General features: G+C 37.5%; 1 protein-coding gene across 2 annotated transcripts; it reads left to right on the plus strand.

Annotated features, from left to right (window-relative positions):
* The first annotated feature begins 983 nt into the window (after positions 1-983).
* On the plus strand, positions 984-22,150 carry LOC120525275. 2 transcript variants are annotated; one of them, XM_039747417.1, is made up of 5 exons: positions 985-1,348; positions 1,716-1,757; positions 8,805-8,879; positions 13,444-13,488; positions 20,291-22,150. In XM_039747417.1, exons 1-5 carry the CDS (start codon positions 1,084-1,086, stop codon positions 20,647-20,649), a joined length of 786 nt encoding a protein of 261 aa, XP_039603351.1. In that variant the 5' UTR covers positions 985-1,083; the 3' UTR covers positions 20,650-22,150. The 2 variants fall into 2 exon arrangements, with proteins under 2 accessions (XP_039603352.1, XP_039603351.1); XM_039747418.1 differs by lacking the exon at positions 13,444-13,488 and having other exon boundaries at positions 984-1,348.
* The last annotated feature ends 265 nt before the right edge of the window (positions 22,151-22,415 follow it).

Raw genomic sequence — 22,415 nt, forward strand, 5'->3', positions numbered from 1 at the left:
ACATTAAAAAGGTCCAAGGGCCAAATCCAGCCTGTGGGTCTTGAGTTTGAAGTCCCTGATCTAATAGCACAACACGGTCCATGGATAAAGTTCTGGGGGATGTAAACGGTGCGTGAATGGATAAGAACGTTTCCACGTTCAAATCACGATGTATTAAACCTAAACTTGGCATAAAGCCACGCACATTTCCACGGTACTTCATACCCTGTCGTACTTTTCACACTGATCGGGATTTATGTAGCAGAAGAAAGTGGGAGTTTGCATATGCACAGATTCCTGCATCTGGATTTTTCTGTGCGTACACACATTTCCGCTTTTGTACCTGTGGGTACTTTTGGAACATTATCTGATACTTTTAGACTACATTGCTAAATAATGATGTAAAGGTCCACAATCTGACAAGTAACAGTTTACATGAAGACAAAAATTTGGAGAAGATCATCCAAAATCCATTGTACAATTCAGTACAATGTACAAAACTTTTTAAATACACTGTAAACATCTTCTAATTAACGAGTTAGTTTCTTTTTTTCAAAAATACATATCATTTTTAGACTACCTAGAAAATTTAAAACAAACATAACTAAAAACAATTTTAGTAACATAAATAAAAAATACATTATGTAATAACTATAAATTATCATGAAATTAGATAACTAAAAAAGTTTTCAGAAGTTATATTTAAATATAAAGAATGCATGAAATAAAGTACTACTACTGCATTTGTTATATTTAATCACTAGTTGCTAAATATGGAGGTGCCTTTGTGTTTTATGAGAAATGTACACTTCAGCATAAGGCAGAGTTCTTAGTAAAGTATGGGACATTGTATAAATGATTAGTTAAATAATAATTCTGCTTTTGGAAGCGTGAGCTTTACATGTGTACATAAAATTGAACAATAGAATGTATGCATTTTGTTTGTGCATAATATTTATTTTCATATTTATTATTTTTGTATCTCTATTTATCTTGTGTAGGTTAATTTTTCAGCTGTAAGACCACGGATCAAAGTTGCTTGCAGTGTTCTAGTTTTTTTTTTTGTTTGTTTTGTTTTTTCAGCTTTTAGAAAATCATACAAAAATGATTGATGAAGAGGAAGAAATTCTTAGTTGCCTGGAGAACCTTGAAAGTGAACAATTTAAACGATTCAAAGACCGATTGCTTAAAATTAACTTCGAAGGATTCCAAAATATATCCTCCTCTGATTTGGAGAGTGCTGATAAAATAGATACAAAGAAACATTTAGTGAGTGTTTATGGTAAGAAAGCATTTGACGTTACTGTGATGGTGTTAGAGAAAATCAAACTGAGAGGATATGCCAGTGAACTAAGTGCGAAGAAAGAAGGTAAGATGCCATAAATGTTTCTGTGTGATTCTAGGTCATAGAATTTCAAAAATATCAATAATGAAAGTGGAATAAATGAAAGATGGGATTAAAACTGTAAAGGATTTTATTTAATATTTAAAAGGGAATAACTTTTTCCTTTATTTTTAAGATTTTCTGGATGTGATTTGATCATCTGTTCTATATGTGCTCTGTTCTTAATACCCAAATGTGTTAAATTCCATCAGAAACCCTTGCTGGTCCCATAAGGTTTCTACATTTGGCAGCTTCATAAGCAACAGACTTTATGTGGCATTCATAACTACTAAGAAAATGGTGACATAAGAATTTTTGTAAATAAAATTACATTCATAATTATTTTTCACAGGGCAGAAGAGAACAGTTGACTTAGAGTATAGTGTGATACAAGGTAAGTGACTTTGAAGCAGTACAAATAGATTTGGTAAATCCAATGGTAAAAAAAAGGTTTAAAAATGATAAGGCTTGTTGATAGCTACCAAAATCATCTGGTCGAGGGACATTAAACCAAATGTTAGTTGGGGTGTATGTATATATTTCAACCTGTATGTATAATTTTGACCCCTGTATGGATTTTAGAAAATTCAAAATAAATTCAAATTTGTGCACCAAATTCTTATTTTTAGAGTCATTAACCATGTATGTTGTACAATCATTCCATCCCAGAAATGGAACAGTTCAAAGAAATCATTGAAAGTCCACAATTACCATGACATTCATGTCCATGATGAGTGTATGTAAACTTCTGACCACGACTGCATTTTTCTTTATTAATAACTAGACATTAAGCCCGTTAAAATAACGGGCGCTAAAACACTAGTGCATAAACATTTGTATGAAGTCTATATTAAATGGCAAGGGACCTTGTATGTGGCTGTAATATGTGTCACTATATTGTGTGCCTTTAATTTTCTCTCTCAGTAATACTGGTTTGTATCTCCGTGAAATGCCTGTAATTTTGTCTGACAGTAATACAGTGGAACCTCGGTTCACGACCATAATTCGTTCCAAAACTCTGGTTGTAACCTGATTTGGTCGTGAACCGAAGTAATTTCCCCCATAGGATTGTATTTAAATACAATGAATCCGTTCCAGACCGTATGAACTGTATGTAAATATATATTTTTTTAAGTTTTTAAGCACAAATATATACTGTTCAAAAGAATTAAAGGAACACTTTTTAATCAGAGTATAGCATAAAGTCAATGAAACTTATGGGATATTAATCTGGTCAGTTAAGTAGCAGAGGGGGTTGTTAATCAGTTTCAGCTGCTGTGGTGTTAATGAAATTAACAACAGATGCACTAGAGGGGCAACAATGAGATGACCCCCAAAACAGGAATGGTTTAACAGGTGGAGGCCACTGACATTTTTCCCTCCTCATCTTTTCTGACTTTTTTTTCACTAGTTTTGCATTTGGCTACAGTCAGTGTCACTGCTGGTAGCATGAGGAGATACCTGGACCCTACAGAGGTTGCACAGGTAGTCCAACTTCGCCAGGATGGCACATAAATACGTGTCATTGCCAGAAGGTTTGCTGTGTCTCCCTGCACAGTCTCAAGAGCATGGAGGAGATTCTAGGAGACAAGCAGTTACTCTAGGAGAGCTGGAGAGGGCCATAGAAGGTCCATAACCCATCAGCAGGACCAGTATCTGCTCCTTTGGGCAAGGAGGAACAGGATGAGCACTGCCAGAGCCCTACAAAATGACCTCCAGCAGGCCACTGGTGTGAATGTATCTGACCAAACAACCAGAAAGACTTCATGAGGGTGACCCAAGGGCCCCATGTCCTCTAATGGGCCCTGAGCTCACTGCCCAGCAGCATGCAGCTCGATTGGCATTCGCCATAGAATACCAGAATTGGCAGATGCACCACTGGTGCCCTATGCTTTTTACAGATGAGAGCAGGTTCACCCTGAGCACGTGACAGAAGTGAAAGGGTCTGGAGAAGCCATGGAGAACATTATGCTGCCTGTAACATCATTCAGCATGAGCAGTTTGGTGGTGGGTTAATGATTGTCTGGGGAGGCATATCCATGGAGGGTCACACAGACCGCTACAGGCTTGACAAAGGCACCTTGGCTGCCATTAGGTATCAGGATGAAATCCTTGGACCCATTGTCAGACCCTATGCTGGTACAGTGGCTCCTGGTGCACGACAATTCCTGGCCTCATGTGGTGAGAGTATGCAGGCAGTTCCTGGAGGATGAAGGAACTGATACCATTGACTGGCCACCACACTTTCCTGACCTAAATCCAATAGAACACCTCTGGGACATTATGTTTTGGTCCATCCAATGCCACCAGGTTGCACCTCAGACTGTCCAGGAGCTCAGTGATGCCCTGGTCCAGATCTGGGAGGAGATCCCCACAACACCATCTGTCATCTCATTAGAAGCATGCACCGATGTTGTCAGGCATGTATACAAGAACACAGGGGCCATACAAAGTGCTGCGTACAATTTTGAGTTGCTGCAATTAAATTTTGGCAAAATGGACTAGCCTGCCACATAATTTTTCACTCTGATTTTTGGGGCGTCTTTGAATTCAGGGCTCTGTATGTTGATCATTTTCATTTCCATCAAACGATGTGGCATCCTTTCGTTCCTAACACATTACCCAGTCTATATCAGTATAGATATCCAGGAGGATTTCTTTTTCCCATTGAGATCTGATGTGTTTTCAAAGTGTTCCTTTAATTTTTTTGAGCAGTTTAGTTAACTATACCATAGAAAGCACAGCGTAATAGTAAACTAAATGTAAAAACATTGAATAACACTAAGAAAACCTTGAACAACGGAGAAAACTAACACTGCAAGAATTTGCGCTATAGCCTTATGACCCGCTCACTAAAAACTCTTTTTTTTAATGAGTTTTAAGCACAGGGGAAAAAATGAACATTTGAAAAATCTGTAATTTAATAAACGACCAAGAAAAGTAACATTGCAACAATGCACACGTGCCCCTGTGTGTGTTTGTCTCTCTCGCGAGCCTGCATGTGTGTCTCTTGCGTGTGCGTCTCTTAAGCGCACGCCTGTGTGTGTGTGTGTCTGTCTGTCACTCGTGCCTGTGTGTGTATGTGTCTCGTGTGTGCGTGCGTGACTCGTGTGTGTGACGCGCGCCTGTGTGTGTGCGTGACTTGTGCGCGCCTGTGTGTGTGTGTGACTCAGCGCGCCTGTGTGTGTATCTGTCTCTCTCTCTGCACAGGGAATGCACAGGAAGAGACTGAACACGTGCTGTGTGCTCCCGTGCATGACTTCACCAGAAGACACACACACAGACACTGGACGCACACAAGGGTTTTATTAAAGAGGATACACCCTGACAAAGCGCGATAGACATATGTGCCCTGACAAAACCGCGATGGTTTTGCACGCAAAATCGTCAAGACAAAATCGCGAGAGAGGCCAAGAGAGTGGGACGCATACGTGCGCATTATGTACACATTATGTGCTAGGTTATAACTGCTGGTGGCATGCCGCAAACAAATAACTCAGTCGAGGGTTGGCATAACGGGTCGTATACAAAGCGGAATTACCAGCAGTCAGGCAGCCAGCAAGTCTAAATATGCTCAACTATCAAGATGTCTTGCTGCAATTCTTCCTACATATGCAGGGCGTGACCTTAAGGACTATCTGCGTGCCGTGCTGATGGCATGCCGCATCTCATAATGTTGACTTCTAAAATAAACATTATTACATATGCTTTAAACTAGTAATTCATATTTGATGAAACTTTCGCGATTTTGTCTGCGACAATTTTGACGCCGCGTTTTAATCGGCGCTATTTTGTCGGCGCTCATATGTCTATCGCGCAAATGTCGGGTTACAGTATTCTAGTGATTGAATATGGTCACTATTTGGATTTGTTTTTTAGTTTTGCTGCTAAGGACAGCTTAAAGAACTTGACACCAGGAAATATTTCTGGCCTTAAAAATCAATGTCCAGTATCACCAAAGCTACTGATACAAAGGCAGCATTGGGTGCCTGGGTTTGGGTTCAACAGAAGTTGGGGTAATATGGCACAAGAATATAAAGGTGAACATGAAATGAGAAGAATGTGTCCCCTAAGGAACTCATATAGGAGGAATGCCTCAGTAACACTAGTCCTGAATATCTGAGGTTATGGTAACTGAATTTGTTTCTTTTTGCTGAATCAACCACCACTTTTGGATGGTGAATTACTTGTTCTTTAAATTCCCTCCATTTTTTCTGCGGCCTTGGGTTTCCTTTGGGGAATCGTTCTCCCCTTATATTCTTGATCTTTATTTCCCCACTTCTGTTAAACTATACCCCACACTCTTAACTCACTTTATGGTTCCTTATTGGGTTGTGTGATTCCTCATAGATCTATTGCTTGACAAATATACATTTCATTCTGGGAAGGGTTCCCTGCATATGAAGTTGCTTTGAAAACTTCCTAACATGCAGAAGAAACCCAACAACTTTAATGTAAGGTAGGTTACCTAGCAGGGCACTGACAGATTAAGAAAATGTGGAATTAGCCTGTGTTGTAGGCAGCAAGAGTCCATTTAAAATCATGACCCATTGTATTTCACAAATCTATTACCATCTATCCTTGTTTATTTACTGTTTGGAGCTTGTTACTCATCTAAATAAAAAAAGATTTTTTCAGGAGTATTCAAGTGCATGGGTCTTTTGGGAACCAAAAATGGTTCCCCTATGGCATCACTCTAAAGAATCACTCTGGCACCTTTATTTTTAAGAGTTTATAATGAACTGTCAGGTGACATAAGACAAATGTTTTGGCAAAATATTCTTTACATTTATTGAAAGCTACCTGAGTGCTAGACTGAAAGAAATTTCAGTATTAATGTAATATTATATAAAGCCTAAAGTTTTTAGTTCAATGTTTAATTGTTTGCAAATTCAATATTTCATTAAACCTTTTTAGCTGAACTTGTTTTGGCTAATGAAAATCTACAGGAACTTTAGGTTTATCTATAATAAGGCTTTCTTTAACATTTTATAACCTAAGAATATTCATGATGATGCTCAGGATAAGCAGACTTTGAAAACTGATGAATGATAGAATTCATATTACCGTAACTTACCATTCAGCAGTTTTCTTAATGTGCATTAGTATTACGTTTATTAATGCATATGTCATCTCTGTGAATTAGAATGTAAAACATAAAATATCACAAAACCATGATATACAATAGCTTGAATAGATGCTTGTGCATTTGTCAATCAATAGAGAATGATTACATAATAACATATTTGGATGAGGTTTTAAAATCAGTTTTTCACTCATTAGCCTCCATACTTTTGAAGCTGCAAGCAGGTCTTAAATTTATCTTTAAAAATATTCTGGAGCCACAAACTTGATTGATTGTGGATTTAATCAATAACTTTTATTCTGTACATTATAATCTATACTTACTTATAAGGAGGCATCCTGCTAACAAAAGAAAAAAATCCATGATTATTGCTCTACCCGACAATCTGAAAACGTCAACGGAGAATTTTCTGAGTTATATTTTTCTGCAGCTTTTCTTTTTGGGCAAAAAAGAATGTACCATCTACTTTTGTGTCAAGGAACCCCTGGAAGTAAATTAATAATTCTTATTTAGTTGTCTATGCTAAAAGTCAAAACAGCTATAATAAGATGTGGTTTTATTTTTGATGGGAAACTTTCTAAGCAATATCTTCCTCATTTAATAAGTTCCTCTCTGTCCCAATTACTGTATATCACAGTCTTTGCTGCCTTATCTGGGGCTGACTTAACATTTATGTTGTTAACAGGCTATCTAACCAGTAAAAAATGAAATTTTAGAATTTATGTAAGGCTACTGTTTTAATCCTTATTGGTTTTATGTTTCAGTCAATAAATCTGAAGCAACAGGACTGCCATTAATTGCCTGTATTTTTTCTTTCTGTTTAATACAAAGTGTTCTAAGGCCATTGAATTATACTAATGAAACTGTTTACAACTCGAATCTTAACAAAAGCTTTTATTTTTAATTTCAACTTTAAACTAAACTGCAAGTGGTGACTGTTAGCTTCCTGATAATTACTTGACAGTTGTATGGTTTAATTGGATCTATTTTGTTTCCTTGTGTTGTTTTGTGATGGTAATTGCTGTGATGGTATGTATAAAATAAGCATTTATTGAGTATTAATATATAGACATTATATATCTTTTTCTGTACTGCACAATCGTGGGGAGCCCTGTGCTAAATCATTTGTAGACAAATTGATTCTGGGCAGTATGTAGCAGAGCAGCTGTCTAGCTGCCATTTGTTGAAAGTCCGCCCTTGAGCTAAGCCATTTATTGCAGATAAGCAGAAAGATGAATCAAGGAGGTGCTTTCATTATTTAAGCAATAAAGGAACAGTCAAGGAGAAAGTGAAACATATGAGGAACAGAAAAGGGGAATTAAAATACACAGAAAAATACAGATGCTTTCCATTTTTCGAAATTGTAATATGTGTAGAAGTGGAGAACCTCCCGGCAGTAAATGAGACCACTAAGATGATACTGAGTGAGTTTGGAAATTGTAGAGGAAGAAGAGCACCCTTGGCACAAATTGTTAGAAAGTCACTGCACACTCTGGTAATTCCTAAGGACTGTGAAATAGCAAATATTATTCCATTATATAGACAGCACCTTATAGGCCAGTAAGCTTGACGTGAATCACAGGTAAATTAATGGAAGGAATTATTAAGGATAAGATTTAACAACATGGCAAGAACAGGGGTTTACTGAGAAATCAGAATTTGTTCAGATGGAGTGGTCATTATTTCTACTATGCCAGAAGTACACCTTATAAATCAATTTAGGAGTTGTAATGGACTCCTCACTTTCAACTGTTCAGAAGCCATTAAAAAGGAGTGTTAGATTATACAGCACAATGTGTGGAATACAGATCCAAGAAGGATATGTTCAACCTTTATAACACACTGGTTAGACCTCATCTGGAGTGCCTTGTGCAGTGTTGGTCTCAAGGCTACAATGAAGACATAGTGGTGTTAGAAAAAAGTCCAGAGAAGAGCAGCTAGGCTGATTTCAGGACTGCAGGGGATACGTTATGGGGAAAGACTGAAGAAGCTGAACCTTTTCAGTTTAAGCAAATAGAGATTAAGAAATGACATATTTAAAGTTTTTAAAGTTATGAAAGGAATTAGTATGGTTGCTTGAGACTGTTACTTTAAAACAAAACTCAACAGTAATTTGGGGGCACAGTTAGAAGCTTGTTAAGGGTAAATCATGGACTAATATTAGGAAGTTTTTCTTCACGCAGAGAACCATAGACACTTGATAATAACCAAGTAGTGTGGTCAGCAGTAGAACTTGAGGGACCTTTAAAATTAGACCTGATATTATTTTTGAGGAATTAAGTGGATAGGATTGGTGAGGTTTGAATTTGGCTGTTGTCGCCAACCATTTTCTAATGTTTTAATTACCATCCACAGAAAGCAAACGTCCAAAATTACACAGCTTCTTTAATGACTCATCTGAACTGGACGAATTGGATGGACCTCTACCTGGTAAGTAAGCAACTTGACCAGCTACTGCGGTCATGCTCTTACTTATAGTCAGTCATTCTGCTATTTATGACTATTGTGACTGCTGTTGTTAGCAGAAGAAAAAAGAAGTGGAAGTATATAAAAGTTCTGATTATTAGATAATCAAATTACAAGTGCTATATATTTCGATCAGCCATAACATCACCACTGAGGGGTGAAGTGAATAACATTGATTATTTCATTACAATGGCACCTTTCAAAGTGTTGGATATATTAGGCAGCTGGTGAACAGTCAGATCTTGAAGGCAATGTGTTGGAAGCAGAACAAATGGGCAAGTGTTAGAGTCTGAGTGACTTTGACAAAGACCAAATTGGGATTGTAGGTGACTGGGTCTGAGCATCTTCTAAACAGCATTTTTGTTTTGGTTAGTACCTATCAAAACTGGTCCAAGGAAGGCCAACTGGTGAACGGTGACAGGGTCATGGGCACCCAAGGCTCATTGATGCACATGAGGAGTGAAGGTTATCTCATTTGGTCCGATTCCACAGAAAAGCTACTGTATCACAAACTGCTGAAAAACCGAATGCTGTTCGTGAGAGTGAGGTGTCAGAACACACAATGCATCACAGCTTACTGTGTATACAGCTGCATAGCTGTAGACCACTCAGAGTGCCTATGCTGACACCTGTCCACTGCTGGCACATGGGTGTCAGAACTGGACAGTTGAAGAATGTAGCCTCATCTGATGATTAATGGTTTATTTTAGATAATGTGAAAGGGTTTAAGAGTGTGCATTGTTTACTTGGGGAAGAGATGGCAGCAGGATGCACTAAGGATAGAAGGTATGCCGTCAGAGGCAGTGTGATGCTCTGGACAATGCTCTGCTTGGAAGCATTGATGTAGATGTTATTTTGACATGTACCACCTAGCTAAAGATTGTTGTAGACCACATACATTAGGCAATGCTATTCCCTTGTGACAGTGACATCTTTTAGCAAGATAATACATCCTGCCACAATGCAAAAAGTGTTCATGAATGGTTTGAGAAACATAATAAAGAGTTTCAGGCATACACTTGGCCTCCAAATTTCACAAATCTCAATCTGATTAAGCATCTGTGGGATGTGCTAGAAAAACAACTTTGATCAATGGAGGACCCACATCACAGCTTAAAGGCCTCAAAGGATCATTTTGGTGCCAGATTTGTTTTCAGAGGTCTTGTAGTGTCCATGTCTTGACAGGTGAGAGCTCCTTTGGTAGCATGAGGGGAATCTACACTATTTTAGGCATGTGGCTTTAATGTTGCAGCTGATTGGTGTTTGTATAAGTAAAAACATCTATTATCAAAACTGGTAAATTTGTTCAATATGCTAAGTAAGTTTTATAACACACACAGTTGTAACATAGTTTTTTGTGACTGGCCAGGGTACTTGTTTGTTTATTTTGTCATCAGTGATTTCAATTGTTTCTATCAGTATTTATGCACCAGCACATATGATAATATTATGTTATATTTTTAATTGGTTTAGTAATAATTTGCTCTTTATTACTTTTTTTGTTTGGTAAATCATTGATGGGGGGTTGTGCCAGTGCAGACAGACAGAGGCTTAACAAAAATCAGGAAGTAAATGCAGATGGACAAAAAAGAGATTGTAAATTTGAGGACAAAAAGCACTGGTGATCACTGGCTAGGCAAAGTCGAAGTCAATTACAAAATTAAAGTCATAATCAAAAGGAAAATAAGTCTTTTCAAATGGCACTATGAAACTTTAATATCCACAAACCTAGACAGTGAATATATTTAACAGACCAGCTTTTAAACTGTCTTGTCAATAATGTAATCCAGCATAACTTCCGGGAACACAACCACAGCAACTTGTGGTTGCTGGTTAGCAACCACATCACAAAATGGAGATAGCAGAAAAAAATTACAGAATGGCATCACGCTAAATTATTAAAATAAAGATGGTAAAGTTACTGACTTCACAAAATGACTTTTGAGAATCAAGTTCTGTCTACTTATATGTTCCCTGACACAAAAACACATAGTTTACAATTGAAACAGATGCATATAAAAATGTACTACTTCCAGAAAACATTATAAGAGTGACAAATTCATGATAGTGGGCCCTGATGGTAGCCTCTGGCAGTGATGAAGACTGTTTCTCTGGATCTTTCAGAAGAGCTCAAACAGGACATTATACACAGGGACTCCGGTTATTTTATCAGCGGATTAAAAGAATTGTTCTGATATTTATCTTATGGCCATATTGGTGTTATTATTGGAAGCCTGGCATGTGATAATATTTGCCTTTTTATTATTATGGTTATGTACCTTACTGTTTATTTTTGCAGACTAATACAAGTGCTGGACAATAAAACAATATATGTGATGAAATATTTTGATATATTTTGTACATGTTTAACTTATTCCTTTTAGTATTCATGTAATTTTTGTCCTTTGTTTACTGATTTATTATTGATATTTTTTGATTTTATTGTACAGCACATTGGTTTATAAATACATTTTGATTTGATTTAAACAATATTCTTTTGGAAATGATGATAAGCTTAGGGTATAAATTTTGATTAAACATGTTCACCCATCTTATGTATGCAATAATAGACAAGACATGTGGCCTATCACGTAGCCTTGTAGTTTTGGTGAAATGCCAGAACAGCAGCCAATCATGCTGCACTTTACCATATCAAACGTTTCCATGAAATAAACATGCGGTGATAAGTAACAATGTAGTCATAAGTTTATGAAGAGAAGGAATACAAAGACATGCACCTGGTGAGTGTAGCCAAGCTGAAAATTATGTTAGATGCTCACAAAGAGATAATACTAAAGAAAGGGCACACATCATCAAAAGTTAAGAAGTCGTCCTATTATAACAAATCAGACCAAACACAAATAAACAACAAGTACCTATGAAGCCTGGTAAAACAACAAATCTAGTCCACCACCTTGAAAGATACCCTCTGATTCGATAGGAAGATTTCCAGAAAGAATGTACTAAGACAGCAGTTTATTTTGTTGAAGTTTGCAGCCATGACCCCATATAAGAGAGAATTAAAAAGGTGTCAGGACATCAAGAATGTAGTCATCCACTTAATGGTGAAAGACATGATTCCAGTGAGTGTTGTCAAAAAAGATTTCAGGAAAATTTTGGAACTTATCTACTCAAGGTATCAACATTTTTCTCACATTGTGCTGCTGCAGCATTATGATGAGCACTGAGCAAAGTTTTAGACTGTGCTAAAAGATCCAAAATACTTCATCACTACCATAGATTTATCATTGAGTTGGACGTCATAGGCATACGTAATCCTCACTATACACTACATTGACGCAGAATAGAATTTACATAGCAAATGCTTATGGGTTGCCATTTGTTAAATAGTGCATTTTTTGTACCCTTATTTACTGTATATTTACATGATGTAAAAATGTTCCCTATTTTTAAAATCTGTTAATTTTTGATGTGTAAAATGTGAAATCACTTGCTCAAATGGCTAATATTTAACTTAAATGGTAAATGACCCTACTAAATGGTAAATGTCCCACTTAAATGGTTCAATATCACACTTACAGTAAAAGCTAAATATCTAACTTAAATGGTAAATATCCAATTTACACGGCTGGATATTTATAACTCAACAGAACAGCTTAGAATGGGAATCTTCTAATGAGACCTGTTTTAAAGTAAAGCTTAATACATGAAATATATTCAGTGCTCATTGAATCAGTTCTTCACAGCCTCAATGCGCAAAGTGGCAATTGAAATTAAAGCAGAAGAATCATTTGGTATAAAAGCAGACATGCCTTAAAAGGGGTTAGAAAGACAGAGAGAGAGAGACTCATTGGTCAATTTGATGGCCTTGACAAAATATCGCATTGTGCGATTTACAAGTGGACGTGGTCAAGCATCAGCTTGATCTTGCAGAGTGATAAACAGTAATATTAAGTGCTATATCACGATAAATTGATCAATATAGTAAAAATAGTCATAATAAAATTTTTTGCATATTATCTAGCGTAAGACTAATAATTTTTTTGATTATTTCTATAAGCATTGCCTTTGTGCTTAATTAGTTCTGTTTATCCATTTTGATGCTGGATGTTTCACTTGTGTGTATGTGTGTGTGTGCACATTTATAGCACTTTGTTAATATGAATATTTTAGTATTAAGAAATTGATTGATATGAGTTACACCTTTTTTAATAACACCTACTTCTTTTTTCTCCTGTTGTTCAACATAGAGTAGTAGATGTTAACTATATACTAGAGATATATATAAGCCGACTGCTGTTACAGTCAATAAAGATTATTATTCAATTAACTAAACCTGATCTCTTAATTTTGAGCATGACAAGCTTTACTTTAAGTATGGCATTCAGTTAAATAATTATTTTTCAATTCCCTTCTGTTCCTTGAGTTTCTTGTTTCTGACTTAGTGTTTTTTTCTCTCTTCCTTAATTAATTTTTAAATTCTGGGTCTGGCATCAATGTGTCAACTGCATCTCTGTGTTCCCTTATACTTACATTATTTTGTTTTTTTTAACAATGCCTTTAACAGGTTTCATCCCCCCTCTGCCACACTCACTTCAGCTGGACTGGAAAGGTGAGCTCTCAAAGAAGTGAAAACATTTTCTGATAGAAAAGAGCACCTATAGACTTCACTCTCACATTAAACCATTTTTACTATGACTGTGTCCACCACATCTATCATGTTACTTTTCTTAGTAAACCTAGAATAGTGAAAGTATTCCTCATATGGAGATTGCATTTCTGCTTCATAGCCTTGGTTTTCTGAAACAAAAAGTATCGTAATAAGCAAAATCTCCCAGAAACATTAATAACAAATCAAGCAATTTGAACTTCCTCTTATTAACACCAAGCATCTTTATGAACTTACTGACCTTGAGGAAGTTAAGTCAGGCTATCTACTTCCTCATGTATACCAGTAAGCAGAAGTTTACAGTCATAAGAAAAAGTTTGGGAACCCCTCTTAATTGTTTGGATTTTTGTTTATCATTGGCTGAGCTTTCAAAGTAGCAACTTCCTTTTAATATATGACATGCCTTATGGAAACAGTAGTATTTCAGCAGTGACATTAAGTTTATTGGATTAACAGAAAATATGCAATATGCATCATAACAAAATTAGACAGATGCATCAATTTGGGCACCCCAACAGAGATGTTACATCAATACTTAGTTGAGCCTCCTTTTGCAAATATAACAGCCTCTAGATGCCTCATATAGCCTTTGATGAGTGTCTGGATTCTGGATGGAGGTATTTTGGACCATTCTTCCATACAAAATATCTCCAATTAAGTTAAATTTCATGGCTTCCGAGCATGGACAGCCTACTTCAAATCATCCCATAGATTTTCAATGATATTCAAGTCAGGGGACTGTGACAGGCATTCCAGAACATTGTACTTCTCACTGCATGAATGCCTTTGTAGATTTCGAACTGTGTTTTGCGTCATTGTCTTGTTGGAATATCCAACTCCTGCGTAACTTCAACTTTGTGACTGATGCTTGAACATTATCCTGAAGAATTTGTTGATATTGGGTTGAATTCATCCAACCCACAACGAGCCATACAGCCCCACAGTATGATGGAACCTCCACCAAATTTGACAGTAGGTAGCAGGTGTTTTTCTTGAAATGCGGTGTTCTTTTTCTGCCATGCAAAGCAATTTTTGTTATGACCAAATAACTCGATTTTTGTCTCATCAGTCCAAAGCACTTTGTTCCAAAATTAATCTGGCTTGTCCAAATGAGCATTTGCATACAACAAGCAACTCTGTTTGTAGTGTGAATGCAGAAAGGGCTTCTTTCTCATCACCCTGCGATACAGATGTTCTTTGTGCAAATTGCACTGAATTGTAGAACAATGAACAGATACACCATCTGCAGCAAGATGTTCTTGCAGGTCTTTGGAGGTAATCTGTGGGTTATCTGTAATCATTCTCACAATCCTGTGCATATGCCGTTCCTGTATTTTTCTTGGCCTGCCAGACCTGAGTTTAACAGCAACTGTGTCTGTGGCCTTCCATTTCCTGATTACATTCCTTACAGTTGAAACTGATAGTTTAAACCTCTTAGATAGCTTTTTGCAGCCTTCCCCTAAACCATGATACTAAACAATCTTTATTTTCAGATCTTTTGAGAGTTTCTTTGAGGATCCCATGCTGTCACTCTTCAGAGGAGAGTCAAAGGGAAGCACAACTTGTAATTGACCACATTAAATACCTTTTCTTATGATTGAGAAACCTGTCTTGTCTATGAAGTTCAAGGCTTAATGAGCTAATCCAACCAATTTGGTGTTGCAAGTAACCAGATTGAGCAGTTACATGCATTCAAATCAGCAAAATTACATTACCTAATGAGCGCCAATTAATATTATGCAATATACAGTAACTACCTATTCATATGTAATGATTTTCATGCATTTCAGAATGCACTTAAAATTGCCTTTATTATGTAGGATTATTATTTAACCAGCAGGTTTTAACCTTTTTGAATTGTGGACTGACAGAAGGCTAAAAAAATATTTGTGAAATGCAGAGGTGGAAAATATGATATCCCTATATACTTTATCAGTGGAAGTACATAAGTGCCAATCCTCTAAGTCTGATTTCTTAATAGAGTGGGTATTCTATAGATAAGGTGGGTTGGTCCAGCTGCAAGGGAACATAGTGTCCATGTCTCACAACCATATAGCAAGACAGGAAGCACCAGGACTCTGTAGACTTGGACCTTCGTCCTTTTCCACAGATATCGGGAGCTCCACACACCCCTTTCCAGCGACCTCATGACCCCCCACGCTCTCCCAATCTGTGTACTGACTTCATAGTAATATTCACCAAGACATGAATGTCACTGCCAAGGTAAGTAAACCTCTCAACAAGGTTGACACTCACTCCACAGACACACTGCTGATGGCTGTGCCTAAGAGGTCATTAAAGGCCTGGATCTTAGTTTTTATTCAGGACACTTGCAAGCCCAGACACTCAGACTCCTCTCTCAGCAATCTCGAATGCCCCGATAAGAGACTCCATTGACTCTGCAAAGATCACAGCATTGTGGGCATAGTCAAGCTCATTGAATCTTTCTTCGCCAACAAATGCCCCACAGCTGCTGGACCCCACGACCCTGCCCAACACCCAGTCCATGCAAGCATTGAACAGCGTAGGAGCAAGAACACACCCCTGACAAACCCCAGAATCAACTGGGAAAAACACAGAGATTCTGCCTCCACTCTGCACAGAACTCACAGTACCAGAGTACAGGCCATGATATCTAGCAACCCTGAGGGGATCCCACAAAGTCTCAGAATGTCCTACATGGCAGCTCGATCAAATGAGTTGAACACTTTATGAAAATCGACAAAGGCTGCAAAGAAACTCTGCCGATATTTGCTTTTGCACTCCATGAGAACCCTTAGTGCCAGGATGGGTTCAATGGTAGGCTTCTTAGCCGTAAAACCAGACCGCTCCAGTTGCTGGTAGGTGAGCAAGTGATCATGGATTCTATTGAGGATGACCCTAGCAGGGACCTTACCCAACACTGAGAGCAGTGTTATCCCTCTGTAGTCACAATCGAGGTGATCACCCTTCCCTTTCCAGTTACTGATGACCAGTCCTGTTTTCCAGTCAGTTGGGATGATGCCAGTCTCCCAAATGGAAGGAAAAATTCCTTGCAATGCCAGGAGGACAGCCTTACCACCAGCCTGGATAAGTTCACACCAGATACCACAGATCCCTGCAGCCTTCCTTACCCGCAAACCTCCGCAACTTTCAGGGTCTTGTCACAGAAGGTCTCCCACATCACATTAGGATCGGCTGTCTCACCCATATCCACAAGTTCCTCACACAAACTGAGTGCACACGCATCAGAAACAGAATTGTTTAAAATATCTTTGGAGTTTGGTAGTAGATACACCTTGTACACCTGATACATAGGAGTGCAAAGGTGTACAGGTGGGTTCTCAAATGGCCTTTAAATGATCAGGCTCTTAGCAGCAGATCTCTGCTCCCAAAGATTCATGCTTTTTGGTGACATGGTCTGTGAAAAAGCTTGGGAAAGTATTGTCTCTATCAGATTTTGATGTCCTCCTTCTTCTATCAAGCAGGGGGTGCCAGCTCCCTGGATGGAATAAGTTCTTTTGTAATTGCGGCATGTTACATAACCCGAAACTATATAGATATACTATAAAAAGGCAATACCCCTCCCTTAGTGATATGTTGGTAAGAAATCACATAGGAGAAATAACTTAGCTTTCTTTAATGATGACTTACGTGGCATAACAGACAAGGAAGCCATGATAAGACCATAACCGAAGTGGGAGCTCGATGTATACAGTCTGCCATTTTTGTTGCTGCGCTGGAAGGATTTTCAGGATCGGATGACATTATCTCCCATTCGTCTGTCGGCTTCAAAGGTGTGACAGGCAATGTTCCAAGGCTTTATACTCTTTCTCCATGTGCAGGCTCCAACTTAGGGGAATAATACAATTACAAACAAGGCAAATAAGATTCCAATGTCATGCTGACTCTGTCACACAGAAATAGTACAATGCCCATTTTTGTAGTTGTCCCTTTCTTGTCTTCTAATGCTTGCCAAGCAGTTCTAAATGATGAGCCCCTGTGTGCTAAATCTGGCCTTGTGTTAGCTTTACATGTGAGTGAATTTATAAAATATTTTTTGTACAGAGCACAATGACATATTAAACTTATGTACTTTTTACACTCCTCAAATGACATCATATGATAGAACAATGTAATCTTTTTGTTCAAAATATTATCTGAAAAATATTTACATCTGCTGAAAAACATGACCCAAGAATTCACTGATTTTCATTGACCAGAAAAAACATTCTAAGGAATGACAAACAGACAACTGGCGGTTGGGAATAATTGAAATTATTCAAGTACATAAAATGAATGATGAGGGGAACTGATATTGCTGTTAGGGTCATGACTGGAAGCTTTAAGAATTGTGTTAGGAACTTGACCTTGTAACTTTTATAAAGAGAGCATTGCATACCACTAGATTGTTACCAGTCATTCAAGTTTGATTAGAATTGCTACAAATCAGAACTCTGCATTGGTATTAGACTCTAAAACAGGGATGGTAAACTCAGATCCTCTTGGAGAACATTATGTGGAGGTTTTTGTTTCAGCCACTTTCCTAACTAGTATCCGAATAGTACAACCAATAAAACATGCTTATTTTTCCTTAAAAAGCAAGTCTATTAAAATTAAAATTGAAAAACATTATTTTTTTTAAAAGGAAAACTGAAGATCTGAGAAACATTGATCCTATCTAGTCTTCAAAACATTTCGATAGTGCTTTCAAAAGACAGAATGGCAACAGTTGTAGAAATGTCTGGTGTGGCAGTCTGGCAGCACTAAGAGGAAAAGCGAATTAAATGATGCACTTCACAAACAGCAAGAATTGACTTCTTATTGAGAAATTGAATAGAGTGAAAATGGTGGCCCTCCAGGAACAAAGTTTTAGATACCTGATTTATGGCAGCTGGTTATCTGCTGCTCACTTTCCATGTCTATGTTGTTTGACTGCTGGTTAATATAAGAAAAAACAATTAAGGGATGTGTGAATTTAAAAAGCAGGCGAATTAAACTTAAGGTTTAAGTCTTTTTTGTGTTGTTACCAGTGGTAACTGGTTAATGATTTGCAAAATGATTGCACAAAAAGCCACTGTAGCCCTCCAGAATGTAAGTTTGACTCCCTTCACCTAAAAAGCAGAGATGCCTACTTCATCACATTCTGGACTTGCAAAAATGTCTACTAATCAGAATTGTATGTCATTATTTAACATGTTTTCCATGTATCCATTCATTCATTATCAAAGCCATCTAATCCACCTGAGCCAAACACGACAGCTTTAGGCACAAGGCCGAGGCAGAAACCAAATCCAGACATTTAAAAATCAGTCCATAAGAAAGGTAATAATAATGCAAGGAAATGAGGAAAAAAAGAAGAATAAGCAGCACCACCAATAAGAATGCATTTAGCCACGTTCGGAAAAGCTAGTGACAAAACATTAAAAAATGTTACATTTTACCAGTTAGCATATACAGTGTTGTAATTTGTAAAGCACGCCAATTTCTTCTTCTTAAAACTGAGGTCTAGGACTTACTGCTGCTTTGTGCAAGAATTTTTGGCATCCCATCACAATCAAGCACAAGCAGGATTTCTTTGTCATTAAAGAGATTGGAGAATAACTGTCTTATTTCCTTGTCCAAAACCCTAGTACTTAGTTGGACAGTGTTTAAAAATTACTACTTCTACACATCTTTTAGCTTGCCAATTCTTTCCAGTGTGGCTCTTTTGTGCCCTTCTTACTATAGTAGGGACCTTTATGGTCTATGTTCATATAACCCCTTGATTTAGTTTCCTGGGTGCCATAGTAGCTCAGTGGTGCCTCACAGTAAGGAGACCAGGGTTCACATCCCAGATATTCCCTTCGTGGCATTTTCATTTTCTCCCTGTATCTGTGAGGATTTCTTCCATGTGCTCCAGTTTCCTCCTACAGTCCCAAAACATACACATTACATGAATTGGGGATGCTAAGTTGGCTGGTGGTGCGTGGGAGCCTGTGTGTTCACCCAGCGATAGACTGGCAGCCTATCACAGGGTTTGTTCCTGTTATGTGCCCTATGCTAGCTGGGCTATGCTCCAGCACCCCCAATGACCCTGGTCTGGATTAAGTGGGTTGGAAAATGACACAACATTTAGTTTCCTACAGAAAGTGTGACATGGAAACATCAAGATCTCTTTAAGTTAACCACTTTTAGATCTTTGGAAGTTGTGTTTTACTTTTCCAATAATTTTCACCAACTGTCAGTTTTCCAGTTATGTTCACATTTTAGGCAGCTCAAAAAAAAATTTTCATAACATTGCAAAGTATAGGAATACCAAGATCTTTAGATATTTAAATGTAACAGTAATGCTTTTCATGTTTAGTGATTTATTTTATTTCTAACCCCATGCATATTTTTTTGTCTTTACTAATTTCATTGAAGAAAATTTGGGACAAATTACAGTTGTTATGCCACTTCAGGAGATCAAGAATGAGAAAAGTTACATTGAAGTTACCTGTATTTTAACATATTAGAGATCAAACTGTATACCCTAATAATGAGCAATTACGTACTTTCCATTAAAATTCAATTAATTCTTATGAAAAATGTGCATAATTTTCATCAAACCTTATTAATGTTCATTACAAAATGCTACATTTTAGTTTTGTGTGTAACAGCGACCTTCACTTGATGGAGAACTAAGGCTGGCACTAAACACCTCTCATTCCTATGAAGTCCACCAATGACTGAGGTGCCTTGTGTCAATGCAGATTAATGAGGTTTGCCTTGTGTTTATTTCTAGGTGAAATCAGCCTGGCAAAGATGGAGGAATTTGCAGACCGGAACAGGGAGCAACTGATCTTTAAGCTAAAAGTGAAAGAGAAAATTGGAGGCTTTCAAATATTGGAAAAGAAACAACTCTTTAAATTAATGAAACTGAAAGACAGCTGGATTTTAAACTGGAAAAAAGCCAAAGAAGTTAGCAAAAAGTTGAGTAAATCCGAACCATTTCACTGGTCACTTGTGGAAGAACAGCTCTTTGAAAGGCATTATAAAACCAAAGGCGTTAATACGCAAGTCTCATTAGGAAAAAAGATGATAAATGGTGAGAAGAAAGACCAAGGCCCCAGTGCAACAGAGCAGATTGTCAGAAAAAAATGAAGATATTAAAAGTGCTTTAGAAGGGAAACACTGTAGTTTCTCAGAAGTTTCTTACTATTATGATCGAACCAACTCAACCCAGGCCAATGGGGCAGATGATGAGTTGATGCATCTGAATCTTTCCACTGATGCAGTGGAGACAAAAGCTGTGTTCCAGCAAAATAAAGTTAGCTCTGCCACAGTTAGTCTTAATGTTTTTTCATGTAGAACACCACAAGTAGAAGAAGACAATTTCAAGACTTCTGGTTCTTCCATTCACCTTTGTCAAGAAAAGATTCTGTTGGAAAAAACAACTTCTGTGTGCCGAGAAGACAACACTGAACACAAGTCCCAGAATTACATGGAACATCTAATGGAAAACTTAGAAACAAAAGGACAAGATGCTTGTAATGTTCTGCACAGACACTGTATGTACAAAGGTATGTCTGCTTCAACTTTAATGGTAGAAGAAAAGCAAAGTTGTAAAACAGGCAATAAAAAAAACATGACTAAAGACAAAATGCATGAATATGACTCCAAAGTGAAAGCCTTCGGAAAGTGGGTGGAAAAGGAAGTGATTGAGCTAGCTGCTGGGGGAAATCAAAGCAAAGAGGAGAGACAAAAAGAAATACTATCCAACATTCAATTCAGAGATACATGGGAACACTCAACCTACAAATGTCTAACTGCCAACAACTGCATATTGTACACTGGTCCAAAAGGTGCGCTCAAGCTGGTTCACCTAGAGAATTCAAAAACAGACTGCCTCGCTAAAAGTGGAGAACCTCGTGAGGATTTCAGGTTCAAATGGCAGTACCACATGTGGATATTTCAAGGGGTTAAGACAGATATTGTTTTCTGTGACAGCGAAGATATTAAGTCCTACCCATACGATGACGAATGGTTCAGAAACTTCCACATCAAGTTCCCCAAGTTCTTAAAGGAAGAAGCCCTTCCAGCTATTGCTTTGTACAAAGAGGCTCAACAAGAACAAATGTTCAGCTGCTTTGCCAGTGATAACCAGGAATGAACCAAGGAGTGACTTCTATAATGCTGTAGCATTTTTAACTAGCAATATTTCTTTGTTTTCTTTGCCATATGCTTTGAGAGCCAAAGCTTTTTTAAATTTTTTTCATCCATTGAATTCTTCCCTTTCGGATTCTAGTGCATTTTTTGCTGCATTTCCTGCATTTTCTTAATTTTAGTTGACCTTGTTTCCTTTGCCCTTCATTTTTTTTCCAGTTGTTTAAAACCCTTTTACTTTTCTGCTTTACTAAAATTATTCCACCACCATGTCACCATGTCTATAAGCATAAACATCATCTTTTGTTTTATGCAAGACAATCTGCCAGTGCCTCAGCAGCAAGAGTTGACAGTACTTCAATCTGCAGCACATTCTCCCTTTTGGGAAACAATGTTGTTTTAAGCGGAGGTGTTCTAAGAGTAACAGAATGCAGAAGTGCTTTATGAAGGTGACCTGAGTGGGTTGAAGAACATATCCATGGCATTGGTGTTGGTTGGATTGTAAAGAGTAGACCTAACCTCTGAAGATGGACCAAGAAAGTGGAAAGTAGAGCAAGATCATTTGAGAGGTGACTAGCCAATTAGTTAATGGCTATTAAACTGCTATAGATGGAAAAAAACCTCAGCAAAAGAAGAGCAGCTTTGAAAATATCAGTTCTTTTTATGTTCCCACTCAAGTCTTGGACATGTTGACAGTGTGTAACCTGAATACATACTTGTACATTCTTAAAAATACTTTTTCTTTAATGGCATTTTATAGTTCT

This window comes from Polypterus senegalus, chromosome 3 (assembly GCF_016835505.1).
Source record: "Polypterus senegalus isolate Bchr_013 chromosome 3, ASM1683550v1, whole genome shotgun sequence".
NCBI lineage: Eukaryota > Metazoa > Chordata > Cladistia > Polypteriformes > Polypteridae > Polypterus > Polypterus senegalus.